This window comes from Parasteatoda tepidariorum, chromosome 1 (assembly GCF_982258835.1).
Source record: "Parasteatoda tepidariorum strain Cologne lab strain chromosome 1, Ptep-v5.0, whole genome shotgun sequence".
Classification (NCBI taxonomy): Eukaryota; Metazoa; Arthropoda; class Arachnida; order Araneae; family Theridiidae; genus Parasteatoda; species Parasteatoda tepidariorum.
In genome coordinates this window covers 94,298,112-94,312,258 of record NC_141755.1, presented here as the reverse complement: position 1 = coordinate 94,312,258, position 14,147 = coordinate 94,298,112, and the positions used below count along the sequence as shown (strand labels likewise).

Sequence of the window (14,147 nt, the reverse complement as noted above, 5' to 3'; positions counted from 1 at the left end):
ACATTTGATTTAAATCAATATAGTAAAATGAAAATATTTCTTAATAAAATAGATAATTACATTAAAATATTTTGAGCAAAATTGAATCAAAAACTTACCTATGCTGCAATGCGATCAAACCTAGGTAAATAATGTGGGCAACATCTAAATTAGTCGGCCACTCTCCCGTAGCTAGGCAACCAAAGATGCCGCAAGCTGTTTGCAGTTCAAAATCTTCATATTTAGACAAACTCATGTTAAATTATAGTTATTGACAGGCTAAACTATGCGCACATGTATAAACTTATTCAACGATTTGAGGTGGGCGCCAATATCAGCTCGAATAAAATCCACCACGTGATTTTACTACAAGGTCGCTTGTTTACGCTCAATCAGAAATATAACTCGCTGGTTGGCTGTAAAAGTTTTACTCTATCTGCTGATCAAACATGTATTCTTCCGCAAGGAAACAAGTTTTTACAAATTACTCAATTTAGCGCTCCATTTGAAAACTTTGTCAACAAACCCAGGCGTACAAATTGTCTGAATAACTAAAATTTTGTCAACTGCGTAGTATTCAAAATTCAAGTAAGTTTCTTGTAATCAATACTTAATTATGACTTCGTTTGTTTCATTTTTTATTTCTTTTTACCATTTCAATTTTTCTGAGAGAACCAAATGCTGTCTTGATGTGTGATATCAGTTTTTAAGTGCTTATTCAATTTAGATAACACTTATCTTGTCCTCCGTAGATAAAAACATTTTGAAATCAGTGATAACATTGAAATCATCTTATCTTATTTAGTCACTAAAGCGTTTCATCATTCCAAAGGTATAAATCTTCAGTTGGAATTAAGATTCCTAATCATTATTTCTTTACTCTTTTCTGCTACTAATTTTATTTTTCAAAAATGGTTTACGGTAAGTTTTTCTTTAAACAAACAAAATCCAATTTTTTAAATTTTAAACATATCTAAAGGTTTTATACCGCTTAAATGAATCTAAACTATAACAACACTTATTATTTGTCTTATCTTTATTTTGCAGGGTGGAATCTAGTAATACTTTGATTAGAGAATTATTTCATCATTAGCTACTGCTTTTTTTTTTTTAATTATTTAAATTTTTCCTGGCTTCATTTGATAACCTTTGAGCATAATCTGCCAGTAGTCAACTTTTTAACTTAGGCATTTTGAAATTATTTATGCATGGGAAAATGCCATCTTCGCTCAAATTTTTATATAAAATCTGAATCTGACCCATTTTAATTAATTTAATTCCATTAATTAAAAAAATAAATGTTTTAAATTTCAATCATGATCAATTTGTTACCTTATGCATTTAAAAATAATTTTCATACACTAATTTAACTTGCTCAATTAACCTGCTTGACTAATTAATCTGCTCAATTGATGCAATATAGCTTTTTAATCATCAACTGGTTTGCTGAAGACTTTATGAAAGTGATATTATTACCGCACCAATTTATTCTTGATCTAAAATGAGCATTCGATTGGAAGCTTTTCTTGTGCAGTTTCATATTTCAAAACAGAAGAATTTCTAAAAATTTCAAAAGCTTTTGCTTAAAATTAAATGTTTACAAAAAAGCTTTTATTGCAAATGCAATAAAAAGACTTATTTGGTAATTTTAGTTTAGTTTATATCATTTAAAAATTTTTTAGTGAATTTAAGAAGAAAAAAATTCTAATTTTAAACAGATACATACAGATGAACCGGAACTAATACTTATATGTATCTTAAACAATATGGAAGCTATTTCAAATCAGAACTAACAAGCAATTTATTTAAATTTTTACTAAGATGGAGAAAATAATCCAAATTACTTAACAGCACTCTGACTGCAAATTTTTTTTAAAAAATAATGCACTTAATTTCACAAACATGTTTAATATTTTTAATATTGAACATTACAGAAATTACTAAACTACTTTAACTTGAATTACTGCCTGTGCTAATTAATTAGCCTATATTTATTAAGTTTAGGCTCTCAAGCCTGTAAGATTGTTATAGTAATCCTTGAATTGCATCCATTGAAGAAAATTGAAATGTTTTTTGATACCTTGAATTAATATATCTCTACATTTTGGAATTTTAAAGCTATAATTTTGTCATACTTTTTCAAAGATTATCCGGAATTAGTTTGAATGATAGTTATAAAATTTTTGACATTATTTATATTGGTTTTTTCTAATTAACTATAAGTTGTAATTTATAATGAATGCCAAGATCATAATATGAAAATAAATGCATTACTATTTTATTTTTAGAAATGAAAGTAGGAGACCTTATAATTGAAGGCAAAACCAAGCAGATCTTCAATATTCTCAATGAGCCAGATAATGTCTTAATGATATCAAAAGATAGAATAACTGCTGGTGATGGAGCAAAAGCCCATGACATGGAAGGAAAATCGGTAATCTCGACTGCTACTACTGCCATGATCTTCAAATATCTAAATGAAATAGGTAGTCTGATTTTTCTTTTACAATATACTTTGTTCTGCTTATTTTTAATTTTTTTAACTAGCTTTTATTAAATTTTTAATATTTTAGGAATTAAAACTCACTTTATTAATCAACATGATGAGAAATCTTTGGTAGCCAAAAAATGCAGTATGATTCCCATTGAATGGGTTGCTCGACGCCATGCCACTGGCTCCTTTTTGCGAAGAAATCCAGGCGTGAAAGAAGGGTATCGTTTTTGCCCCTTAAAACTTGAGACGTTCTACAAGGTAAGTTGTAGCCAGTTGTTAGAAATACTTTTATTTCATTTATATGCATTTTGTGTGTGTGTGTAATGTAATATTAAAATCTGTTGTAATATTATGCATAATTTGTATTTATGTAAACCTGATTCAGAGAAAGGACTATGTATAAACTGTGAAATATACTCAGATTACTTGAAAAATTTTGAAACAAGCACTTGACTAACTATTTCAGAAATTTAATTATTTCATTGCTTTTACTAAAGTAGCAGACAAACGCAAAAAGTTATACTGTTGAAATATAATTTAGAAAAAATCTCCTAATTTATTTTTCTGGTTAAAATGTATTGAATGATTTTAAAATTAATCTAACAGCAGGAATTATCATCATGTTTTGTGATCTAAGTAAATATTCATTAAGTGATCAAAGTATTTCCTTCGTAATATGTGATAAAAGTAATAAAAAAGAACTTCAAATTAATTAGTAGTTCTTTATTATCTCAAGAAGAAGCGTACTAAATTTAAAGAAAGATATGCAGATACTACACTAGACTTTGCAAAGCTGTTTAGATATACTTCCTGTTCTTATCCTAGAAAAACAGATCCCTCTGGCCCATTTTATTAAAATGAATACCTTTTTTAACTAATTTTTTTACAACTAATTTTTTTTTAATTTGCTACTGTTTCTTTAACAGCATTTGTTGCCCTTAGAAGCAACGCATTTTGCATTTGAATGCTAAAGGTTGATGCCTTAGTTTGGACAATTGTGTCCACTAACTTAAAATATAGAATTTTGAAAACATTCTATTTTTGCTATTGATTGATTCAGGTATGAGATTCTTCCGCGGATTCGCGGATTTCCGCTTTTTCTCAGATTTTTCCATTTTTTCCGCTAATTTCCGCTGAAATTGTTATTTGCACAAGTTAAAATATTTTATGAGGAATTTAATTTTCCGCGGAGCGAAATTATTGAAGTCCTCATTCCTTCATCTGAAGTTTCTCTAAAAATCATTTTCTTGGGATAAAACTGGTTGACCTTTATACAGGGATGAGATTTTTTTCGCTTTTGTCTCTCGAATTTCAGCCTTTTTATCAAAAACTCAGATTATCTAAAAGCTTTTTTTTTTATTTATTTATAAATATCCCCTTTTTTTAAAAAAAAAATTCAGTCGTTGAAGTCAAATAATTATATTTATTTACGATTTTCAACGAAAAACAGAAAATTCAAACTACGTCCTAGCTGCTAACCCTTCCGCAATGTTTACTTATATTAGCTATTTTCTCTGATTTCACGCACAGAAAATAAGATTTTCCGTATTTTTCATCCGTCAGCGGGATAGCTCGTATTTTCGTAATTTAGACGTGGCTGTTTCTTGTATTCTGGAGTGAAAGCAAACAAAAAAAGCGAAAAAAAATAGAGGTGAAATTATTTATTTGCTCATTCAATTAATCTTGTAAATTTTTATTTATTGTGTAAACAAAAAATAATTCAAACAAGCTTTTTAGAAATTCCAAGTCCAGACTCTGCAAATATCTCGATTTTTATTCACGCGATTTTAATATCAATCATCGATTTTCGTATTTACCTGATTTAAAAGTTGCGCATTGCAATTCTGACTTACGCTTTTTAAATATCGTACATTATGACTCGTATTTACGAGATTTAAAAATCTAATATCGTGTTTTGTATTTTTGAATTTTTAAAATCGCGATTTTATTATCAATCATCGATTTTCGTATTTACCTGATTTAAAAGTTGAACGTTGCGATTCTTATTCAGGCCATTTAAATATTGTACATTGCGATTTTTATTTACGAGATTTTAAAACCCTATGTAGCTACGCGAGCTTAAAATCCAATATCGTGATTCGTTTTTGCCGTTGTAATATCTCGCGATTTTAAAATTATGCATCATGATTTGTATGTTCGCATTTTTTAAATTCGATGTAGAGTTTCATATTCACGTGATTTAAAAGCCTCATATCGGGATTTATAATCACATGGCTTACAAGTTTAAAAATCGCACTTTTTTTGTCAAATGTTTGTTTATATATGGATTTCCATATGGTTTATATATGGATTTCCATTTTGTTTATATATGGACATAACATTCTTGGATTTCCTCTTTTTTACTTTCTGACTACTCTCATCCCTGTTGATTGAACCTAAATGAAGGAATTTGCAAAGGCTCTCTATTTTTTACAATTCTACTCTGATTGCCTTAAAAGCTAATGAAAATATTCTCGGAGTGATGATTTTGTTGATGAAATACTTACGATATGCTGTGTTTTTGTTTATCTAATTTATATTCTGTGTATAGTTTTATAATTTCATTGATTTTAATAGGATGATGCTAATCATGATCCTCAGTGGTCAGATGAACAATTGATTTGTGCCGAGTTAGTTGTTGGTGGTCTTAAAATTGGAAAATATGAAGTAAAAATAATGCACAAGACAACAGCTTGCATTTTTGAAGTTCTGGAAAAAGCTTGGGCTTCTTTAGGATGCAGTTTAATTGATATGAAAGTTGAATACGGTGTTACAACTAATGGTTAGTATTTTTTTTATTTATTATTATTTATACGTTTTCTATTTATATTGTTTTCTTATCAGCTATTAATCTATCATGATATTTTAATCAATTTAGTGTTAAATATGCTTACATAATTTAAAGAATGCTACAATTATTAGTTAACTTCAACAAATAGTTTTAATTTTTGATGTTCATGATCAAATAACTGCATATTTAAGTAGAAACAGGGACATTAACGAGAACATGAAAAAGTCAGGGAATTTTATTATTTAGGGAAATATCAAAAAATTTAATAAATAACAGAGAATATTAATTTATATTCTCCTAATAACCCCCTCCAAAAAAGCAGAGAAAATTGATTATAGGTAACTAAAACAGGGTTGCCACAGGTGAGTAAAATGCGACTATTTGCAACTATTTTCGACATGAAGCAACTATGGCTAATTTTTTTTGCCTGAAAAGGCTATAAAAGCAACTATTTTCAGGAAAAGGGGAATTTTCTGTGCTCCTAGCAATGTTTTTTTTTTTTTTTAGCATAAATTAGGTTGACAGCCTGCAGCCCATGGTCGCTTCTGAACGTAATGAATTTTTTTTTTCTTCTAAAAAAATATATATATACATCTATTGAATTGCAAATTTGAGTCATCGCTTTTTAATGCTCTCAATTTGCACAGATTCCATTGTGAATCTATTTTGTTTCTATAACAGTTATTGCTACGAAACTCTGCATGATTTTAAAGAACCCAATTTTTAATACGATACTATGTTGCGTGAATTTTAAATTTTAGCAGTCACTTTTTCAATCTATATATATATATATTTGCTAAATCAATTATTGATAAAAGGAAAAACTATGTGAAAGAGAAAATTAATAGAAAGAGTGTGTTTTTTTTTAACAAAAAATTATTTTTCTGCTTTAATTCTAGCGTATTTAATGTTCTGCAAATATGCTTATTTTTTTGTATAAAAATTTAGTACTAGAACACTAACGTTTATTTAAAAATTATCATTTGACAAAGTGGATCATGGTATATTACAATGAAGTCATTTAATAAAATTTTACTCATAGTATTGAAACATTTTTGTTCTTATTTAGGCAACTATTTTCATAATTTTAGGCGACTATTTTCATACTTTAGGCTACTAGAACCAACTATTTTGTTCTTTTTTTCTGTGGCAACCGTGCTGAAAAGCCTAGTATTTTTTTCCAAAAAATTAGTCTTGTAATTTTTAGAAAGAAAACAGAATTTTTTTCTCCAAATAAAGTATTTAAAATATTTATATTTTTAAAATATTTGTATTTTTCTTTACAGAATTCTTTGCATATGTTCCAAAATCGTTAGATAATTTGTTCCTGATTATCAGATTATGTTTTGTTTCTGAAATAAAAATCTGTAAAAAAATTATTGGTCTAGAATAGATTAATAAATTATTGATTTTCAGATATATAAGTCTTTATTATTACAATTTGCCCTTTCGTTAATGCTATAAATTGCGAATGCTACTCAATAATTCTCTGTCATCTTAAATTCCCTTTTACCATAACTAATTGTAAGTAATGTTGTAAAAAAGCTTTTTTACATTGTATATTTTAGATATAATTTATTCCACATTTAACATTTTTAAAATATTGCATTCTTTTAAAAAAGAACAAATTTTTTTAAACACACTTAATGAATTTATAAGTAATTGTGTGTCATCCATAATTTAGGAGAACTTGTATTAGGCGATGTTATTGATAGTGATTCATGGAGGTTATGGCCATCTGGAGACAAAAGACTTATGGTTGATAAGCAGGTCTATAGAAATTTGTCAACTGTAACACAGGAAGACTTAGATAAAGTTAAAAGAAACTTTCAATGGGTTGCTGAAAAAGTGAAGGTAACAATAAAATGAATAATTTTTTATTAAATCTTTCTATGATCTGCCAAAATGTAATGTGACTAATTGGCATAATTTGGTTTTTTTTAAGCAGAATAATGGGCTTATTTGGATTTTTTTTTTTGTTGCCAGAGATAATATTTTTAAATATTATGTTTAATATAATATGATGCTCATCAATAAATAAAAAAATCCTACCAACAGTAACGGCTTAACTCCTCCAGAAGAGCATTAAATTTCAGACTAGCAATGTCTCTCATTGATTGAATCATAAGTTATTACTTATTATATTTTTTAATACCTTCATTAAATAAGAATAAAAGCTAGGTAATTTATAATAAAGCTCAAAACAGTTTTTAGAAAATCTATGATTTAAAAATCTATCTTAAATGGAATCTATAAGAAATAGTGGTTTCTGTGCTATAACATTTATCACCCTCAATACCGGACATGTGATCAAGCTTAATACTGCAATAACATATGCTAATTTTTTTTTTCCTTTAAAAAAAAAAAGACATTGCTTTACTATTAAAGAGATTTAACAAATGATGTGTCTTCTTTCGTTTTAGCTAGAAAAGGCTTTACATTTATGGTTAAATTATGAACTAATTTAATTATTATTTCAGGAATTTTTACCTTCTGCCAAAGGCCAAGTTGTAATTCTAATGGGATCTGCATCAGATAAGAGTCATTGTGCCAAAATTAAAGAAGCCTGTGATAAATTAAAAATTCCAACTATCTTGCGAGTAATGTCAGCACATAGAGGACCTGCTGCTTTATTAAATATCATCTCTGAATTTGAAGGTATAAACAGTGCATTTAGTACGATTTTGAGTTGAATTCTGCATATGTTTTGTAACTTAGGTCTTTATTATTGTATATAATAATCTAGATAATTTTTATGAAACAATTTTTTGAAAAAAAAATCAATACTATTAAGCATTATGGGTATCTTCACTGAGCTCAGAAAAACTTCCATATTCTTTTCAAGGACAAGTTTTAGAATGTACTGTTAATCAAAATCTTCTCCAATCAGTGATCAAAACTATTAATTAAATTGCTTTTTATTGTCATACCTTTCTAAAAAATTTAATAACCTTTTCAAATATAATGATGAATGGTGCTCAAATTATTAATCCCGAAACATTGAATCTAGAAATTTACAATCAACGCTCCATATTGTGACCCCTGTTTTCCGAACAAAAACTAGTGTTATAATGTCACTATTGTGAATGCCTATAAAAATTATGTTTGGTGGATATGTGTTATTAAAAATTAAATTTAAGATTAAAACTGAATATATTTTCTTAATTGAAAAATAATTAAGAATGTGTCAAAATAATTGATAATGTGACATTTGAGAGGCTGACAATCATGGCAAAGCAAGTGTTATAACGAGGTTATTTTAAAATGAGTGTAAATATGCCATAAATATTAACTCAGGGTTTTAAAAAAAATACTTTACTAATTTTAACAAATCTGTGTTTTACTTCAATAAGAATTTGGTGACTAACAGAAAAATTGCTGAAAACTGACTTTTTTCTACATAATGTGAAAAAAGAAAAAAAAAATCCAAATATTAGGAGAATCCTGACAAAAAAACAATATGTACCTTTTATATCATACTATTATTGTTCCTTACAACTATGCTTAATGATCTAACATAATTCTACATGCCTATTTGATAGTTATTAATCTCAGAATGCATGCTTAGTAATTGCAATTAGCAGTTAATGTATATGCTGTCCATTTCTAAATTGAATTAAATAGTTCAAGCTTGAAGAAGCAATTTTTTTCCATAATAAAGTGATAAATTGTAATTCCTTTATTTTTATTTTGGGAGTGGTCTTAACCCTATATAGTCCCCTATCTACGTCACTGCTTAAGGAGTAGATCTTATTCCATTGATTTCAAAAAAGCTTTACTCAGAAACAGGTGGTATGTTGATGCAGTTGGCCTTATCAATTTGGATTGGTGTCATATTTCAGCTAGGGTAGATCATTTGATCTCAAAGGACTGAAATCAAATTTAAGGGGGAAAATGTTTTCTTTTATAAATCTAAGATTAACATTTTAAACAGCAGTTTGCAAGCAGTCTTTAATGTCAAATGTTAAACTTTATTTCTTTCACACGTGATTAAATATGTCTTTGGAAAAACCTGTTTAGTACAACTAAGAATTCTAATTACTTATATCAGTTTGGTAATTCTAAAATTTGTAGTCTATATACTATTGCCAATGTGTTTATTTCGTAAATGTATAGCAATATACTTTCAGTATACTCTACTATATTCTAACAAGTCAATCAATTTTTGATGAAACTGATTTTCTTTCTTAACACTGCTGCACCTTTTTTTATTTGATGACTAATTAATTAATATCCTTTTTTATTCAAGGTCATGGTCAACCAACTGTATTCATAGCTGTTGCTGGCAGAAGTAATGGATTAGGTCCTGTTACATCAGGGAATACAATAGCTCCAGTAATTAATTGCCCACCCATTTCTTCTAACTGGGCTAGTGAAGATATTTGGTCTTCTCTTAGGTTGCCATCAGGTAAAAAATTAATACAAAACTTCTGTCACTTATTTTTATTTTCATAATCATTTGGTTAAACCTCATTACTTAAATTATTAGTCTTTAATTTTGCTGAATAAATTCAGATGTTTTTGTTTTCTGTGGGAGTAAAAAAAAAAAAATTTTCTTCGAAATTTTAATTACTGTTGTCCTTCAATTGTCTGAAGAATTGTAGCTAACCACTAATAAGCAAATTATATACATAATTCTCATAACATTTGCAGAAATATTTGGTTTGTATATATATTTTATAGTGTTATTTGCAAAATTGGTTTTATTAATGACAATTATAGTTTATAGATTTTACTTAAAGAAATTACTAGGTGACAGTATTTGAATGTTTTTAGTGAGAAGAACATTCTGAAATTTCGAAAGCTTCTTCTTTTTTTTCATTAGTAGCTTTCAGACAAGTTATAAAGGCATAATATATTTTGTTATACAAAAGACTTAATAAATTTGTGATTTTAGCAGGGTTTGAAAAAAAACCAACCCGCCTGTGTTTTATTGAAAAAACCTGGGGGAAATTGGGTTTTTTGATTTAGTGCTCATAAATTTTAAGTTTTACTTAGCAAATATTTTTATTTATTCAAAAGTGTTGTATGAGCTTAAAACTAGAAATAAATCCAAAAAGTTATTTTAATTTTGTTATATGTATTTTATATTAAGTTTAAATAATGCATTATCACTAATATATATTTGAATCTTCTTTATTGTTAAGTACATAACGTTTCACAATTTTTAACCCAAGCATTATAATATATAAATGCAGTAATATAAAAGGAATAAGTTTATTAATCTTTTTGTTTCAACATGCATTTATTTACTATATTTATTAAACATATATATTACCCATTATGAAATTATAGTCAGTAAAAACTAAAATTTCATCTGACTTTTGTTTTTAATAAAAAACTGAGATAAATATTGAATGGTTTACCATGGTTTTATATTAAGATTAATAGAAAATAAATTAAAATTATGTATAATTATAAAGAGTATCAGTTACTTCTCCATTATTTTCAAGTAATTAACCCTAAGAAAATAATTTCATTTTTAGATAAATAATTTTAAAAAGTTCTCTTTATAAAAAGTTTTAGCTTATTTTTTTAAGACTTGAAAATAAAACTGTTTAAATTTGTTAATGTATCACTTAGTTAAAAAAAAAAAAAGTTTCTTTTCAATTTTTTAACCATATGAATTAATAATAATAACCTGTTTATTTATATAAAAAGCATGCAACTATATTTGAAAAATTGATCTTTTCAGACTATATTATTTAAATTTCTATTTGATTTAATTTCATTAAAATATTACTTTTTGAAAAAACCCACTTAAAGTTTTCAATGCTACTATAAAATTATAGATTCAAGTTTCTTTTACTTTATAAATATTAAAAACTTAATCATATAAATCCTGCAACTCTATTTGACAGATATTTATGCCGCACAATAAATTATATAAAATTAAAATTAAATTATATACAATATAAATTTTAATTTAAATTTTTTTTTTTTTTTTTTTTTTTTTTGAAAAAATCATTCCAAGTGGTTTTTTTCAAGGTGGGCCCACCCAATAAAACCCGGGCGGGTTTTATGGATTTTTGCAATGTTGTGGTATCTGCTATCAAAAATAGTAATTAAAAAAATAATTTTTACATTTTTGTCGTTGTCAATTGAAATGTGTTCTAAGAAATTTATTTTATACATTGATTTATTTTTCTTTAAAAAAATTTTTAGGTCTTGGATGCACTACAATATTATTACCAGATGGTGCTGCAATTGCTGCTGCCCAAATCTTAGCATTGAACGATCATGTCATCTGGTCTCGACTTAGAGCAAGGCAATTGAATGTGTGGGTTGCTATGCTACAGACTGATAAGGATATAGTATCTGAAGAATAGTGCACATTTTAGGGTGTTCTTTTTTGTAAAAGAATCAAACATTTTAGTTGTCATTCCTAAATGTCTTTCAAATCAAAGTAATGTTTTTCTATATTCTATGGAAAACTCAAGCACCAATAATTCCTAGTTCTATTCTTATACGGGTTCTTAATCAGCACGCTAATATATATTTTAAGAATTCTTAAATTTTTCGAAAAAGTGTGCACAATAAGATACGGAAATAAATTTTTCGATAAGGAAAAGGAAAACTTTAATAAATCTTTGATACACAATGCAAAGTTTAAAAAAAATAAGATTTTATTTGATGCCTGAAAAAAATGAGTAGATATAAAAAGCCACTATCAGAAACATCTCTAAGTTTTATCAGCCAAATTGGTTTTGATGTTTATAATTTAGTGTTTCTCGATAATGATTTGTATTGCAACCCTAAATACCTATTCTTTTCTTACGCTACAATATTTTAAATGTTGCTCTATATATATATTTTTGAGACTGAAGAATTTTAAATGAATTTTTTGTTCCATTTATAAAAAAAAAAACAATAAAATATATTGATCATAGATCTAATGTGATCATTTACTGTAGATTTCTGTTTCATTTTTTATGTATATTAAATGCAAAATTTTTCAATTCTGTGTGATGTTGCCAATCCTTTGAAAATATTTTTATGGAACTATTGCCAAAATAAAAGTTTTATCAGTATAAATGGAATCCAACTTGGTTATCAGAGTGTACTGTATTCACTGCCCTTATTATACAAGAATGAAGTCAATATTATATACACATTAGATAACAGAACATTATTTAATGTAGAAAAACAAAAAAAAATGAATTTTTTTTTTTTAGATTGCGATGTTATCAAACTCTCAATTCAAGGAATAAGAAACTTTGATTGTATATGATTTTTCTAAGTTTGTCTAAATGAATTTTGCAATAAATTGCTGAATGGTTAATTTTAAATAAAAAGAATATTTCTATGATCTTTTGTTACAGTAATTTTAAAATAAGTTATTAAATTAAGTACATATAGCATTGTAAAAAATTAAGTTAAAAATTTTTTCAATTAATCAATACTGAGTTATTTATTATATTTTTTAAATCTTAATGCTTAATATTAAAAAGGAAAAATATTTCTTATATTAATGCTACGCTCAGTGGTCGGAAAAACTACATACTTTGTGTATTTTGCTACGACTACTTTGTTACAAATGTAACAAACTAAAACTTTTTTTAAATGTGTCTATAAACTACTTTCAAAATGTAGTAAATCATGTTTAAAATTGAAAAGAAAAAATTTGCTTTTATTCATGTTTACATGAGCAGATTGCTATTTTACAATTTTCCATACCCTTCTTGACAGTGAATATTTAGAATACTTACAATTTCATTGTGTTTAATGCTCTTTTCCTTTAAGAAATTATTTACCTCGAAAATATGTTCCCTTCCTTTAAAATAACATCAATGTTTCACGAGTGTACATTCACATGTGAAAGTGTGATTGATGTGATAAATAATTCATAATAGTTAGAAAATATGTGTAATTCTTGATAATGCTGAGCTGCAGCCACGGGCTTCTGAATTTCGTCCATAGACGGACCCGCGAAGATTTGCACCTATCAAATTCGAAAAATTAGTTGCATTAGAACTTCCTTACTAAACTAACGTTAAAGGTAGTTCGCAGAAATCACTGCAAAAAGATTTAACTACAGTAATTCAGGGCTGATTGTGCTCCGGAAAAAATCCAGAATTTTTGCTAACCATGATCCGGAGATCGAAGGTTCGGACGTTTCAAAAAATCGTTGATCACATAAGTTTCTGGGAATCAAATTTTCAAAGGTGGAACTTAAAAACACAGTTTATTTTATTTGTAAGGGAGAGTCAGATACTTTATAAGCTTATATTCAAGATTAATATTCATTTTTTATTAGTAAATAGTTATAATCATAAACTCAAGAAAAAAAGACATATTTGTGAATTTTAATTACTTCTCCAGGTCGACATAGGTATTTGTAAATGGTATAGGTATGTGTAAAATTTTAAATATATTTTAAGTAAACTAAGAAATATGAGAAAAAGGAAAAAACCTTGTTTAAATGTTTTTCGATTTAAAATTTTTTTTACTCAAGAAATTTTCACTTGGGCTCACAATCACCCCTGGTAATTTCACTACTTGTAGTGCGCTACTTCCGACCGCTGACTATGCATGTTTCTTATTTATAATTAGGAAAGTATTCATTGCAATTTCCCTAACTGCCTATAAGATAAAATCAGATTTTTTTTAAAAATTCAAATGTATTTAGATGTAAATCAGCTGAGTTATTCGCATAATATAATTTTTTATAATAAAATATTCAATAAAATTTTCTATTCAATATGAGCTTGTCCAACAGAAGGGCCAGAATGACAGGCTTCACCAAGCTCAGCGCTGTAAGCTAAAGGGTTAAAAAAGTAATGGATTATTTATACAAATTAGAATTTTTAGATTTAGGTTGTCAAAAAATTTATGCAAAATGTAATGATCTAATATTATGGGTTTATTTATACTTAACATTCT

The 14,147-nt window shown here is 26.9% G+C and overlaps 2 protein-coding genes across 13 annotated transcripts in view; one reads left to right on the top strand and one right to left on the bottom strand.

The window, feature by feature from the left end:
• The window catches only part of LOC107441410 (amidophosphoribosyltransferase), a 36,974-nt gene extending 36,592 nt beyond the window's left edge, over positions 1-382 (bottom strand). For 7 of the 10 annotated variants that reach the window (XM_016054658.4, XM_016054653.4, XM_016054655.4 and 4 more), the window contains exon 1: positions 99-382. In XM_016054658.4, coding sequence (XP_015910144.1) covers positions 99-235 — 137 coding nt within the window. In that variant the 5' untranslated portion in view covers positions 236-382. The remainder of the gene's footprint in view (positions 1-98) is intronic. The other 3 variants (XM_016054652.4, XM_016054654.4, XM_043051723.3) reach the window with 1 other exon arrangement.
• Positions 383-427: 45 nt separating this feature from the next.
• On the top strand, positions 428-12,223 carry Paics (PAICS bifunctional enzyme). Of its 3 annotated transcripts, none has more exons than XM_087169054.1 (8): positions 428-567; positions 2,268-2,465; positions 2,553-2,731; positions 5,051-5,255; positions 6,949-7,118; positions 7,745-7,922; positions 9,514-9,672; positions 11,430-12,223. In XM_087169054.1, the coding sequence occupies exons 2-8, from the start codon at positions 2,270-2,272 to the stop codon at positions 11,591-11,593; spliced, it is 1,251 nt and encodes a 416-aa protein (XP_087025180.1). In that variant the 5' UTR covers positions 428-567; positions 2,268-2,269; the 3' UTR covers positions 11,594-12,223. The 3 variants fall into 3 exon arrangements, with proteins under 3 accessions (XP_087025180.1, XP_087025186.1, XP_087025175.1); XM_087169060.1 differs by lacking the exon at positions 428-567 and adding an exon at positions 672-811; XM_087169049.1 differs by lacking the exon at positions 428-567 and adding an exon at positions 722-900.
• The last annotated feature ends 1,924 nt before the right edge of the window (positions 12,224-14,147 follow it).